This window comes from Athene noctua, chromosome 4 (genome assembly GCF_965140245.1).
Source record: "Athene noctua chromosome 4, bAthNoc1.hap1.1, whole genome shotgun sequence".
Lineage (NCBI taxonomy): Eukaryota > Metazoa > Chordata > Aves > Strigiformes > Strigidae > Athene > Athene noctua.
Window position 1 is genome coordinate 31,926,320 of NC_134040.1, and position 15,619 is coordinate 31,941,938.

Sequence of the window (15,619 nt, forward strand, 5' to 3'; positions counted from 1 at the left end):
TCCAAATATTTGAAGGGCAAGACAGAAAAGCACCAGTCAAAGCAAGTATTGTCTTACTTTATTTTTTGCTCTTCTTTGGGCTAGCTTGGACAATTCCACATGACGGTAGAGGGAAGGTTTTCCACAGGCACTGTGCCAGTCTGAGATCCAATACCATAGTCATCTCCCATGCAGACAGTACAACTCCGTAGCTGTTTTATTATAATGCTTAAATAAGTCAATCTGATATGCTCTTGCCTAAAGTCTATAATCTAAATTATTTAAAGATGTAGGTATTTTTTCCACAGTAAGCAAACTTTAAAACATTCCAATATTTGATGTTGCTTAAAATCCTGCCTCTGCCCTTCCCATTCCCAACAACTTTAGAGTGGAGATAAGCTGTGAAAAAAATGTTAGAATGGTCTAAGTAATTTTAAAGTGAAAAGTTTAAAAATGTGTAGTAGTGGAAACAGAAAAGTGTTAACAGCTGTAACTTTTATGTCCAAAGTTCATGATTTGTATAATAGAAAAACAGGGTTTGAAATGTTTCTGCTAATAACTCCTTTGAAACTGCAGAGGCTTTGTGTGTGTGTGTGTGCACATGTCCACATGTGTGTATTATTTCTTTAAATGGAACTTCTTGTATTTGTGATACAAACAGGTTGCTCCAGTCAAATCATCTCGGCCAAAAAGACAATTTTCCTGTTCTGGCACAATTGAAACAATCAATTTGGATGCAGTTCCTCAGGCTGTTGCTCGTCTAGACAACAGTGCAGCTAAACACAAGCTGTCAGTGAAGCCAAAGAAGCAGAGGATGTCAAGAAAGCACAAGAGATTAACAAAGGTATTGAATCATTAGTCAAACAGCAAGAGGAGGGGGGTTGCTTTTGAAGCTGGGTACAAAATAACTGTAACTGAGTGCACCAGGAGTAGCTATAGACAGAGAACTGTCTTCAGATGTGATTAACACTGTTAGAGACAGCTATTGAAAGCTTCTTCAACTAATCTTCTGTCTTCAAGGCAAAGCAAAGTGCATGCTGCTTTCATTTTGTTTTGAAACAAAGATAGGGACCTAAAGATGAATCTCTAGCTGTAGAGAAGATGCAAAGAAGTTTTAATATAGCCAGTAGAGACACAGACCTGAAGTACTTCCACTAGGATTTTATATGGGGAGAGCTTTCTGATTCTAGTTTTTCAAGTAAAAAATTTAGGTCATAAAGATCTGAAGGGTATCTGCCACTGTTAATGCTGCTGTGGTATAGGCAACCAGACTGCAAAATTTGATTGGGAAAAAAATTACATTCTCTAAAACTGGCCTGGGTTCTGACAGTGATAATGATGTCTTATAAGAAAGAATAAGACTTAAGTAACCCAGCTCTTGCTACAGCTATAGAGTGAAATATCAAATTCTAGATTTGTACACTTACTGCATGGGTTTTTTTTGTTTTATCCTGATATCTTACTAGTGCTTGTAAATGGGACAAGACTATTCAATTAATACAAGGTTCAGGAGAGGCCACTGTTCTTTCTCCTGCACCATTGTATTTGCCTTTATCAGTCTTGCAATGAAGAAATTACATTTAAACCTCTTGTTTATACAGAATGTTTAACTGAAGCCAAATGATGGCTCAATAAACAATAGCTAGACAGGACATTAGCTGAGCTGTTTTCCTCAAGGAAAGTGCTGGGAAGCACTCTTCAGGTGCAGTTTATCTTCAGACCGGTTGCTACAAAGACAAGGAGTAAGCTGTGAAGATCTGCATTCAGATTATTGCAGGTATTGCACGCACATGCCAGGGCTGTGGGGCAAGCTAGCCCATGCCTCAGTACAGCACAGTAACAGTATTGCTGGGGAGCTCTAGGTTCTCTGTCGATGGATGTTTCCACAGTTCCTGCAATAGAGCTGGAGTCTCAACACAGCTAATGAGGAAAATATCTGGCTGAGGATTTGTGAAAAGTAAACAAATTGTGTTTTCCTGAGCAGCGCTCTTTCCAGGCTAGCATTGCAGAGCTCTTTTCTGCAGGCAACAGCTTCTGTCTCTGCAAGTAGCAGCTAGATTTGCCATGAAATAACTGGCAAGAGTGCCCTTAAGCAGGTGCTAATTATTTCAGGCTTAAAGGATGGCATTTTAAGTAGTGGAACAGGCATATGAAACTAGTGCTCTCTTCCACGGCTTCTGTAAATTTGAAATGGCATGTCTCAAACTGGATTTTCTCATGTACACCAAATGGTGATTCAATATTTAGCGTTATACTGTTATTGTTGGGATGTTTTCTTTCCTTTAAAGGCTATCATCTGAATAAGTGAGAGACATGGGATCTATGATGATGTGATCCATCATTAGGGTGGGTGTGTTGGTTCTGGATCTCAATCATTGTTTTTTTTAAAAAAAGTTGTTTTGCATTTGCAACTGATTGTTCATTCACTGTAAAGGATAACAAGCCAATAGGCAATATTCAGTAACTCCGAACTTGTCTCCAATTTTAGGGATCACAAAGTTTAACAATAACAGAATTTGAGCCAGAGGACCTAGAAACTCAGCTGTATGGAGACAGATACCCAGATTATAATGGACACATCATAGCAGATAAACTAATCCAGAACACAAATGAGCAGAAGCAGCTTCAGCTGGCAGAGGAAAAAAGAACTGAAGATCACTGGGGGATCTTAGAGGCCGAAAGGATAAGGCAGATTGTAGAAATGGAAGAACAAAGAGAAATGGAAGAACAAAGGTGCCAAGAACTTAAACAGATGCAGAAAGAGCAGGAGAGAAAGTGTTGCGAAGAAGACAGGAGGCACTATCTTCTTGAAGAAAAGACATCTTTGAAAATAGAAGAGCAAACATGCCATAAAGAGGAGAGAAGACTGCTGGAGGCTGAAAAGAGGCAAGAGCCGGAGGAGCAGAGGTGCCAGGAACTGGAGAAGCAGAGGCAGAAGGAGTTGGAGGAGCAACAGGGACAAGAGCTAGAGGAGCAGAAGAGCCAAGAACAAGAGGAGCAAGAGAGACGAGAGCTGGAGGAGCAGAAGCTCCAGGAATGGGAGGAGCAAAAGAGACAAGAGCTGGAGGAGCAGAAGCTCCAGGAATGGGAGGAGCAAAAGAGACAAGAGCTGGAGGAGCAGAAGCACCAGGAAAGGGAAGAACAACAGAGAAAAGAGCTGGAGGAGCAGAAGCGCCAGGAAAGGGAAGAACAACAGAGAAAAGAGCTGGAGGAGCAGAAGTGCCAGGAACGGGAGGAACAACAGAGACGAGAGCTGGAGGAGAAGAAGTGCCGTGAAAGGGAGGAACAACAGAGACAAGAGCTGGAGGAGCAGAAGCACCAGGAAAGGGAAGAACAACAGAGAAAAGAGCTGGAGGAGCAGAAGCACCAGGAACGGGAGGAACAACAGAGAAAAGAGCTGGAGGAGCAGAAGCGCCAGGAACGGGAGAAACAACAGAGAAAAGAGCTGGAAGAGCAGAAGTGCTGGGAACAGGAAGAGCAGAGACGTCAGGAGTTGGAGGAGCAGAAGCATCTGGAATGGGAAGAGCAGAGGCACAAGGAGCTGGAAGAGAAACAGAGACAAGAGCTGGAAGAGCAGAAGAGGCCAGAGCTGGAAGAATTAAGGCAACATGAGATTGAAAAACATTGTCAAGAGGAAGAAGAAAGAAATTGGCTGGAGGAACAAAAAGAACCCAAGGAACAAAATAAGGAAGAAAACCAGAGACGAGAACTAGAAGAGAAAGAGCTTCAAGAAGCTGAAATTAAACTGAGGCAGGAGAAGGATGCTGAGAGCCTCAAACAACAGAAGAAACAGGAGAAACAAAGGCAGCATTTGAAGGAGAAAGGAGAAAAGATAGAGAAGGAACAACTCCAGCAAGTAATAGATAAGAAAAGGAAATGGGAAGAGCAGAGAAAACACAAGCTCACAAAACAAATGCACATGGAAAGTGCAGAGAGTGTGCAACAAGATGAACTGAAGCAGCCAAAGGAACAAAATGAACAAGAATGGAACAAGTTAGAAGAGCACAAGGTAGACAAAGAAGGACAACATCTTCAGCAAAACCAAGAAAAGTCCTTGGAACAGCAACAGGACAAGGATCGGTTGTGTTCTGGAGGGGCTGATAGGTATCTCGTAGAGGAGAAGCTCCAAGAAGGATCAAGATCTCAGAAAGTCAAACAGCCAGAAAAAGGGAATAAAACAGCAGAAGTCCTAGCCCAGAAACTGAAGAGAGAAGTTGAGGCTCAGGAACAAAAGCGAATAGGGGAAGAACTTCGGTGGCAAGAGGTAGATGAAAGACAAACTGCATCCAGACCCTTCACGTTTCAAGTGTCTTCTGGAGATAAACAGATCATATTTCAGAAAGTAAATCTGAGTCCAGTCATGCCTGTCAAAGGGGCAGGAATCTCTTCTCCATCCATCAAAGACAGCAGGATGCATACTGCCACCAGGGGCTCTCATACACTCCCGTCATCTGTGTGTGTACCCCATACAGCTATTTTGGTTACAGGAGCACAGCTGTGTGGCACAGCAGTTAACTTGAACCAGATAAAGGACACAGCTTGTAAATCGTTACTTGGCTTAACAGAAGAGAGAAAAAATGTGGCTATTCCTTCACCAGAGAAGGCTTGGAAAAAACCCCAGGATCCCAAATCCAGCAGCAGTAAAATGAAATATGCACAAGAGACCTTGAACAACCAGGCTGTACTAGCTGAGTGGGCCTCTATCCGCTCCAGAATCTTAAAGAACGCAGAAAACAGTAAATACAACGAGAGAGACCGAGTAAGTGTCTGCAGACACAGTGATGACTGGACACCCCGAGGACGGGGTGCTCCTCATGGCAACTTGAGGAAAACCCTCTCTGCAAATGCAAAGTTCTCGATAACACCAGCATGGCAGAAATTTTCAGAAACTTCAAAAAACAATTCAGATGCTGAGAACATAAATGCGGCGAAAGGCACAGTGGCTGTGGGAAGAATCACCAGCTCATCTGCAGATTCGAAGGAGGGTGTGGCTTCCACTTCTAAGGATAATTTAACTGAAAAAGCTAAGGAGAAAATGGAAATCCACAGTGAAAAAACAGACAACACAGAAGGCTGTAAATTTGCAAAAGATCTTCCGTCTTTCCTTGTTCCAAGTTTTCCTCATTCTCTGGGTAAAGAATTACCCCAGCCAGAACTGCCCAGTGCTCTGGAAAATCAGCAGAGTAACAGCACAAAAAAAGCAGATAAACCAGCACCAAATGGAGAAGAAAACGTTTCTCCTTTTGGGATAAAGTTACGAAGGACAAACTACTCTTTACGTTTCCATTATGATCAACAGGCAGAGCAAAGGAAAAAGAAAAGATACAGTGCAGGAGATAGTTTTGATGGTGTGCCTGACCCACTAGTTACGACAGAAGGGGAGAAGGAATCTGCTGTTTTTGCTCCACAAGAGAGTACATCCCCTGGTATGGGGAGAGGGAATGTCCCTGGTAATTTAAAAGACTCAAAAGACTCTTCAGTTACTGTGGTGGAGATCTCACAACCAGCAGGCACACCAGTGGTCCTACCAGCTACTGGCCACAGTTCTTTACCCCATCATGAGAAACCAGCCTGCAAGTCACTGGTCCCACAGAAACCTGCTTTAGCTCCAAAGCCCACCAGCCAGACGCCACCATCATCTCCCCTCTCTAAAATTAACAGATCAAACCTAGCTGATATGTTGGCGCAAAGGTTGGTTAAAGCCGAATCAGAGGGTGGCTGGAGAAAAGAGGACAGAGCGAATGTGGTGCACCCTCCACCATCCAGTGAGTGCAAAAATGAAGAGGAAGAAATCAGAGAAAAGAAGTCCTTTTTCCCATCTATAAGTATTCCATGGAGAGAAAAAAATGACAAAAAGCCTGAGCCACTGAAGAAAGGTATGTATTTTTCAAAGGTCATTTATTTATTTTCTGCATTTTCAAAATGAGATACTGGAGGTGCAGAGGAAGAAATTTGGGTTTAAAATAAATGTTTACTTGAGACGTTACTTGTGGAGTACCACTACTCTGCTTTGGGTTGTCTGAACCAATGGGCCTTCCCATCCACATAGTTTAGTTCAGATACACACAAACTCAGTGTGACCCATGCAACCTGTTTAAGGAAGTTAATTTCAAGGAGGTAACTGAAGCGTGTCTCTGTTTTCCTGGACAGAGATGTTAGTTAGTCAGATGATGGACTCTGTGTTCCATGTGTAATGGTCTTAGCAGAGCAGAGGAAGTAATTTTTATACCTTTATATTGTGTCTATTTTTTAGAGAAATATTACCTAGCTTAAAAAGTATTAAGATCTAGGTCCCTTATAGTGCCTACTGGGCAAATTCTCTATCTATCTAACTCAATGTATTTGGAGACAGGAGTCAGCATTTCAGAGGCATTCTTCAGTAACAGAGACAATTACAGTAGCCATAGGTCTCTTCAGAGGAAGGTTGAAAGCCCCTGTGTCCTGAAGTAGTTTTCTGTACAAGAGTAAAAATTACCCTTTCAGTGTAAGGACACTCAGAAGAGCAAGGCAGGAATTCAGCATTTAATTGGGAAATTCAAATTTTTTCCATTCTTGATTTTTGCAAGCATCAGGATATTTCTAAAACTGTATCTTGGTGGAACTGCTGATTATTTTTACAAATTTTTACACTTTTTCCTCTCACTTCCATTTTTAAATGAGGATTTATGGAAACTTGTTGAAGGCACAGCTGCTAGCATGGGAGAGCAGGGCACAGGCCAGTTGAGGGTTTCTGTGCTCACTCTGCTCTGCAGGAGCACCTTTGCACCCCAGTTTTGCTCACTGCCACTTACACTTCTATACTGGGTGCTACCCCCTATTTCATGCAGCATACAGAAATTCAAGTGCTCGAGTGATGATTTAAAAGGGAACACTTTTTTTTAAGAGGGACTGCATTTACAGGAGTACATCATTTCAACCCCCTTCTTCTTGCTAAAGTTCAGACACTCCTCTTCCCTTAATTATAGCTGGAAAACCAGGGAACTACAGTACATAGTGGCAGGATCCCTTTCATCAGGGTTATAAACTATCAGTGCATATGTATCGCTCACTTAAATGTCTCACACAGTGCAAATACTTGTAGTAAATAAAGCTATAAGCGTAAGTGTCTGGGGGTAGGCTTTTTCACCAAAAAAGGATAAATTTGAACAGCTGTATGAATGTGTTTAATTAGGTCTTATTCTTAAGGCATAAAAACTGTTTCAGGATTTGACATACAGTCCATGAACGTCTGTGAATGGCATGTCATGCAATGGGTTTAGCTCCAGACTTGTTACAAGGTAGAGAAGTTGTACAGGTTTGTTTGAGACAAGAGATGTGCATTACTCAACCCATTCTTGTCATGTTTTCTTTCAGAAAAGCCCATCCTCCAGAGCAGGCACTCTTTAGATGGCTCTAAATTGATGGAAAAAGTTGAAACTTCACAACCACTTTGGATTACATTAGCACTGCAAAAGCAAAAGGGATTTCGTGAGCAGCAAGCTACAAGGGAAGAGAGGAGACAAGCCAGAGAGGCGAAGCAAGCAGAGAAGTTGGCTAAAGAAAATGTAAACAATCTTTAGAAACCTGCCCATTAGAAATACTGATACCATAATTATAACTGTTCAGCTAGTTTTATTATGTGAAAACAAATTTTTTTTTTAAAGTTTGGTTTGTAAGATTTCATAAAACCTAAAATGATAGTGAGTAAAATGTGGTTTGAAAGTTTGGAGTTGCCTTTTGCAAAACTGAGACCTCCAGGAGAAAATACTGTGCAATAGTTTAGTGTAAATTCTGATGCCTTAATATCAGGTGGTAGTTAATGGCAATTACAAGCACAACCAGTGTATGCAACAGGGTTCTTTCGAAGCTTGAGTAAATAATATGTTAAGCCTTAATGCTTGGGAAATAACAGCTGGAATACTCGTCTGTAGGTGAATATAGGTGAATATTAGTAAGTCTGAATTTATTTCTATTTTAACATGTATTATTTGGATAAAATGCAGATGAAGGAAAGAAAAGAACCATTATGTGAATCATCCAAATGCCTAAAGAAGGCACTGAATTCAAGTATCACTTCTTTCCTGTTCTCTAAATAGCTATTTACTATCCATGGTTTTCTGTAAGTATGAAAAACACTTCTACTTACAGTACAGATGTGATGATACACAAACAGTGATGCTGTATATAGATACCACAGATGGTAAAACGGGAGATTATGTGAATAACTAAGTGTATTTTGATGTTTGTTATGAGATCCAAATTTCTGAGGTACACATGCATAATTACAGACATTAGATAACTGGTCAAAGAAAACAGCAGTGGGTGTGAAGTTGCCCACAGATGCAAGCTGTGTTTCAGTGCTGTATTTGACAGATAGGGCTAGCTTAAACTGTTCAGTATTTTGATTGAAATGACATATGATAAATTCAACTTCGTGTTTGTAGTTTTTTTAGTCTCTGTTAGTTTTAGAAGTATCAGAGTGTTTTGATCCTTTGCTGAAAAGGAAGGTGAAGGAAAGGACAGGTGATGAATGATCAAGCATGACATCTCATTTGTAGCCATTATGTGACACTGTTTCTCATTTAGCAGTTTTCCTTCTCTGTTCTAGGCTGCTCTAAGTAATCAGTCAGATAATAAAAGCAGCAGCAGCAAAACAAGCACACTGCAGAAATCTGCAACTCAAGAAGGGGAAAAGAAAATTGAGACTGCAGTGTCAAGACTAGAAAGAAGGGAACAGCTAAAAAAGTCCAACACCCTTCCAACTTCTGTGACAGGTACAGTGAGAGATTGAGATTTACTCTAGGAATAATGCACTTCAGAAATGGTATTGCATGTTTTGGAGAAAGTGAATGATTTTTTTTTTACTCCTATACTACTAGTAGAATCACAAATGTATTTGCTTTCAGCAAGGAGCAATGCAGCTTGTCCCAGTCTCATGTGCTGGTCATTACGCTGGATGTATATAATTTTAACAGTTTTTTTAAAGTTGCACTACTGCCTTTGCTTAGAAATGTCACAGTTAAAGTTAAAAAAAATAGGCTGTCTCCCCAAGCCATATCCAACAGTATTTTTGGAACATGACTAATGCACATTAGGGGGATCTGATTTACTGTAAATTGCAATTGCAGTACTGTTTTGCCTTTAGGTTGGGGGTTAGCACAGAGGGGGAATGATACTTCTACAAAGTGTATTTGTATGAGAAAAGAAGCCTAATGTGTTCCCACACCTCCCAGTTTGCCAGGTAGAAATACTCCAGCATATCTGGAATGAGTGTTCTCGTTTCATTCAAAAAATGCAAAAACTAACCAATTCAGTTAAGGTAGCCTGTCACTTTCAATTCAGAACTTCTCACTTTCCAGTCAGGTGTCTGGCATAGAAGGTTGGAACCAGAATCTAATACTTTGTCACCGGAGTTAAGCTGAAACAATTACATATTCAAAAGGCAGGCATAATAAAATAAATACTTCCCCAAAGGGCATATTTGGGGTAGTATAAGGTGATTGTTGACTTGCCTGGTATTTCTCTAGCCAACATTAGTCCTCAGCAAAAAGTTTTGGAGAAGAGTACTGGTAATCTTTTGACAAGCTGCAAAGAAGTGTGGACTTCTTTGAAAGTAAATCCATGTATCAGATGAATCTATTCAGTACCACTCCAAGCCCAGAACTGTGGAATGCACCTGTTGAAAGCAACAAGGTACTTCATTTGTCTGATCTGTAAAGGCTAGAACAGTGCTACTCCTACATTACAGACTGTTCCAACCTGCGCAACCCCTACACATGCCTACATTCAGTTGGTTTTGGAGCTGTATGTCCACACTGCAGCTGTATGCCAGTGCTGACATCCCTGAGAACTTGTTTTATTTGCAACATTGTGGGTTGGACTAGATGATCTTTAAAGACCCAAACCATTCTAAGACCTCCCATAGATTGCCAAAACTTGCCTGCTCCTAGTTAGCCTGCTTCAGTGTCCAAACCAGCTTTGAAGGTAGGCAGCTGGAGCAGCTTTACAGCATTCCTGTCAACTTGTAACAGGGCTCTATTGCAGCCCCCCTGGAAAGATTCACTAGTGTGATGCTATGCTGTACGTGATCAATTGTAGCAGAAATCAAACTCTAGCACAATAGATGACACCAAATTAGATCAAAGAAGGGCCAAAACTCAATTATCTTTAGTAGGTCTGTCAGCACTAGAATGAGTTTCAGGAGGAAATTCAGGATGAATTATTGACCTTGAATTACCTAAAGTGAGAGCATAGAACTGTGTTGGCCCTAAAGGAAATAGTGACTGGATTTCCGTGTGATTACTGGCTACATTTGGAGGTAGGTAACCATGACCTATGACAAAAATATACTACATACAAGTATTTGTTTATTACAGATGATGACACCGATTTGGGTTTCCCACCATTAGGAAAGCACTTAAGGCAGAAGACCAGGCTAGATTATTTAAAAAACACCCAAAACTTGAAGAAGTTGGTATATTTCAGACTTACACTTGGGTCTTGTACAACAGGAACTGATAAGAGGGTATAACCTTTAAAATAGCATAAATTACCATAACATTTAAAATAATTAGCTTTTTAAAGTGTCTGTCTACAGCAGTAGCTGCTGCTACTACTCATTTACTTGTAGCTAAAAATACATGATTAAAGATGTACCAAAAAGAAAAATAAACAATTTTTGCCATCCATGCAATTTTAAAGCTTTTTAAAACATTCAAAACCTGAAAATGAAATGCAACTAAAAGTAATTTGTCCTGAATCCAAAATTTTACAAAAAGAAGTTTTTTGGCTCATAAGAAAACCTGTAAGGGGAGGATTAGTGAGGGGTTATTTTGTAACTAAGATTTTAGAATTACTCCATAGGTTTCAGATAGGACTCATTTCTATCCAGGTTGCCTTCAAGGGCATTCAGTGTCTTAGAATTAAACCATCTTCCCACCTGACTTCTACAACATACTTCCACAGTTCTGCTCTATAGAGTTGCTTATTATAGAAATCAGTTGTTTATTCAACACATGGTCTTGCTGAAACAGCTGTTTGTCTTTATACTTTTTCAAGAAAATGTGACAAACAGCTATTAGAGAAAGCTGGTTCATTTCTTCTTTGGGATAGTCTTAGAGGTGTCATTAACTGAGGCAGGAAACTATAGGAGTGCTTTCTTCTCTGTGATTATTTAAGAACCCTAATGTGAAGAGGGAATCTAAATCCCACTGAATGCAGTTGAGTTACCTGTGTTAGCAGCTGCATTACCTAAGGAGAAAAAAAAAAAATTCCAGCTTTATTTCCCATTGTTTGCTACATTGCAGATGTAATTAAAATGGTTTATGTAAAGATGACTAGCAAATTGGAAGTGTTTTCTTTGGATGTCATGGAGAGTGAAAATTTTGTCCCTGTTTTTGTGAGTTATGTTACTTGGAGTCACCTCTGAAAAAGGAAACTCAGCTCCTCCTAACTTGATTATTTTGCAAACACGGTAACAAGTAAGATTTAACTAAAAGGGTTGGAAATAAATTTGAAGTGTTAGATCAGAACATCTTCACAGAAAAGCAGCAAAATCTCTAGAATCCTGCAACAAAGTACAGGGTTCAACTAATATTATTTTTTCTCTTCCCCTCCCCACCCCATCAAAACCAGTGGAAATTTCAGATTCTGTTCCGTTAACCCCAGTGGCAAAGGAAGTGGCCAAGAGATTCTCTACGCCTGATACTAACCCTGTGTCAACAGAACCAGCCTGGCTTGCATTAGCCAAGAGGAAAGCAAAAGCCTGGAGTGACTGTCCACAGATCATAAAGTAAACTGTAAAATTACATCTCTGTTGCTGACCATTAATTGCTTTTGTTTTATTTATTCCGCTTTTTACACATGACAAAACTGAAAATGCATGTATTAAAGGACTGAAAACTGAACTGATTACCATTTTGCTCTAGCTCACTGTAAAGTCTACTCAAGTCATATATTCCATTGCTTTGACAAATAGCTAAATGAGGTCATGGCAAAAATTTCAGAGCCAGACTCTCAAAAATTTAAGAATGCTCAGATACTGGATGTGAATTTTAATGAGTACCATAAGGGCCAGAACTTCAGTTCAGAATCTCCTTAAATTCTGTGGGTATTCAGTTCTGGAATTTTAGATCTCTACACCTAAGTGGAGATCTCAGAAACTTTTTTCAACACTCCATTGTTGAAAATTAAGGCAAGATGCATGTTTCCTTCTTTTGTTCCTAAATTTTTTAAAAGCGTTAAACTGCATGAACTGTCAGTTCTACCTGCTACTTGAAAGCTTCTTCCCTAATGAAGAACTTCAGGAGATACCATCCCACCTGCAAATGGTAAGTGGAAAGATGGTACCATCCAAATCCTGAGGTAATTTCTTTCATCATAGGATTAATACACCGTGTCAATATTCCCTCACTCCTAGAAAGAAAACAATTCATGCTACTTAACAACAACAACAAAATTAAACAAAAATCAAAAAGTTTTCAGAAAGAAGCAAAGAAGTCAGTGTTTCTTCTAGTCATTTAAGTGAATCACTTTTTATGCTTGGCCATATTTAAGATGCATAGAGACAGTGATTGCAGATTACAACTTCCAATCCATCAACTGGAACTAAAATAAGTAAAACTATTCCCGTGCTCACATAGCTGTAGAATTTGTCTCAGTAAATTCCCACAGGAATAAGATTTACAGAACTGAAGTTAACTGAGAACTGAAAGCTAGGTCAGTGAGGCTCAGGAGTTTTAACTCTGCATTCTTCCTGATTTTACTCCATGTGCAACTTCAGATAGTTCAGAAAACTTCCTGTACTTTAACCAGTACAGCCAGAACACTTCACAAAGAAGTTTACTTGCCCCATCTCAGGTATCTCCTGTGGCAACTGAACACTTTATTACTTCTTGTAACTATAATAGAAGTGTTCACCCCTCCCTCTTACAAAAAAGGATAAAGTCCATAATGTAATAAAAATTTTACTATCCTGAACATCCCACAGAAATAGCTAGGTCTCCATTTTAAAGTTACCCTAGTAAATACATTTGAGTTTGTTTTACAAAGAAGTCTTAAACAAATCTGAACATCTCTTTCTTATAAACATACATCTTAAAGGAACCTTTAAGCAACATCATAAAGAGAGACATTTTCATGAGAAGAAACTGCATAATTATAGAATGATACCACATATGTTTCATGGAAGTATTTTAGCCAAGCTGCTGTATGCAGCATGAGGAGTAGCACTTTAAATTATGCAGAAAACAGAATGAAACCTGCCCCATCCTCCTGTTCCAAGAATCAAAAAGGGCTTATCAGCAAAAGTCATATTGAATACACTATTTCCTACCAAACAGAAAACAATGGTTGAGTATCATGGTTACAACAGCACAAACACAATGGACATGTTAGATTGAGATCTGCAGCAGCAAGATGGGTTTTCTTGGGTCTCTTAAGCCATCAGATTTGCTCAATTTCCTATTTAAATCCACAATCTCTAAAATAACTTTTTACCCTTAAGTATTTTAAATGTTTTATACAGAGATGGGGCAATGCTGCTCTCAAATGCTTGGGGAAAAATACTTAACGCCTTTGAAGTCGAATCTCTGCAAGTTTTTCTGAAGGAAGAATTGGGCCCATAATTACTTCTGCTTTGCTAGCACCATGAATTAGTGCATCTTAAGTTAAATTTACATTTTTTATGAGTTTATAAGCCTGTAGTATGTATTTGTAATTACAAGAACTAAACTGCCTGAAATCCATCTTTATTATTATTTCTTGGGAGAAGGAGCCAGGTAGATATACAGAGAAGGTGAAGTAAATCAGTATTAAAGAATTAAAGATACTGGTATTCTGAAAAGCATAGCAAAATTAGGTGCTATTGTGCATGACATAAGGATGCAATTTTCCAATACAGTACATTTACAGCACATAGAATAAAGCTTTCATTAAGGATGGTCTTAATCTAAAGCTTCAAAGCCAATTTTTTTTTCAGTCATAAAGGTATCTAGTGTAATAATGGAAACTGTATTATGTACAGTACTTGATGGAAACATTTCTAAAGTGTACATGTTCAACAGTGACATTTCATGTTAAATTAACAAAAATTTGCACTAAATACCAATGAAGTGAAGTGTTACTTTGCTCTAAGCTTTGTTGCAACCATTTCTGATAAAAGTGTTGGAAAACTGTAAAAATAAAACCAAAACATTACTACCAAGTTTAAAACAGCAAAAATGTTTTAAGAACCGAACAAACCACTATGTAGTATATTGTCTCAATTTTTTGTAACTTATACACACAAAATACCATTTCTTCTGACAAGGTTATGTATGATTAACCTCTATGCTCATATAGTAATGTATAAAAACTGTAAGATGTATAATTGTGGGGTATTTGTTGTGTACTTTTTTAATTTTTCAAATGTTTTAAAGTGCAATTGTTTATTATACTAATGTCATTTTAGTTCTTATTAAACTATAACCCAGTCAAAATTATCTAATCAATGATTTATGTACTCTAATCGTGTAGTTCAGGTTTGCTTTATAGACTTTTTCACAGTGCTACAACTGTCTCCCTTATGCATTTCTGCTAATGATAAAATGGAGGAACCAGACATGATGAAGCAACATAGCCAGTGCAACTTCCACTTTACTTTTTAATTCAAGATGTTAGAATTCAAAGTAGATGGCTCATCAGAGAGTGAGATAATAGTTTCTACTATAGTTCTTTTAGAAGACTAATCAGGAAGATGTTCTTCTTTAAGTATACTTTTGTCACTGCATATACTCAATTTGCATTACTAAGACCACTGGTAATTCCTTTTAAAAGCAGTTAAAGGCAACCAAAACCAATTTACACAACCCTTTATTAACAGTTCTCTGTGAAGACACTGTAGGGAGCATTCATTCAAATCTTTAAAAAAATTAGTTGATTTGAGCAGTATACCGTTCATCTTGGAACTCATATTGTACCAGTCACTGAAATTTATTATAGACATGAGTATATTTTCCACAAGAAAGTAGTAACTTCTACTGACTTCAACGGAGTTCAAGTATATGCTTGACTGAATTGAATCCAAGGAGGGCCCAGGGTCACAGAAGATGAACTATTTGGTTTATACAAACTATAGTAAACAGGTCACTACTACCAGGTGTATGCAATGCAAGTTCCATCTTCAGAAATCAAATTAAAAGTTAGAATAAAGAAAGGACTTGGGTTACCTTGCCATGGCACAGAAACCTCAGACTAGACAAACACCAGTCTGATGCATAAAGAGTCAGGGACAGACTAGGAAGAAGCCTCAGGGCACAGGCTAAACTGGACTCAGAGAGAGAAATACATTCCTCCCTCAGGGAGACAAGGATGTTATTCTAAGCTGCAGAGTATGGCATCTTACCACAGTTTCTGCCAATCCTGCAGGCATTTGAAACCAACTACTGACTTGCATTTTCTTATTACAACAGGTCAAAGCACAACATTCAAATCCAAATCATCTGAAACATGTTCTTTCATGAAATGGAGCTGGAAAATGAGGGAAGGACAGTAAAACTTCTAGCTGGGTGCTGAGCAGTCATCCTCCTTCAGTCAGTACAGCAAGTCAACAAGCATCACTGCACCTACTCTCAACACTGCCTGGTACAAAATGCTATCCGAGAAGTCTGCAAAGTGCACCTCT

General features: G+C 39.0%; 1 protein-coding gene across 7 annotated transcripts in view; it reads left to right on the top strand.

Annotated features, from left to right (window-relative positions):
* Window positions 1–15,522, top strand: part of CRACD (capping protein inhibiting regulator of actin dynamics) — a 166,907-nt gene extending 151,385 nt beyond the window's left edge. For all 7 annotated transcript variants that reach the window (XM_074904849.1, XM_074904848.1, XM_074904850.1 and 4 more), the window contains 6 exons: window positions 641–823; window positions 2,468–5,855; window positions 7,333–7,523; window positions 8,567–8,732; window positions 11,593–11,749; window positions 15,408–15,522. In XM_074904849.1, coding sequence (XP_074760950.1) covers window positions 641–823; window positions 2,468–5,855; window positions 7,333–7,523; window positions 8,567–8,732; window positions 11,593–11,749; window positions 15,408–15,441 — 4,119 coding nt within the window. In that variant the 3' untranslated portion in view covers window positions 15,442–15,522. The remainder of the gene's footprint in view (window positions 1–640; window positions 824–2,467; window positions 5,856–7,332; window positions 7,524–8,566; window positions 8,733–11,592; window positions 11,750–15,407) is intronic.
* The last annotated feature ends 97 nt before the right edge of the window (window positions 15,523–15,619 follow it).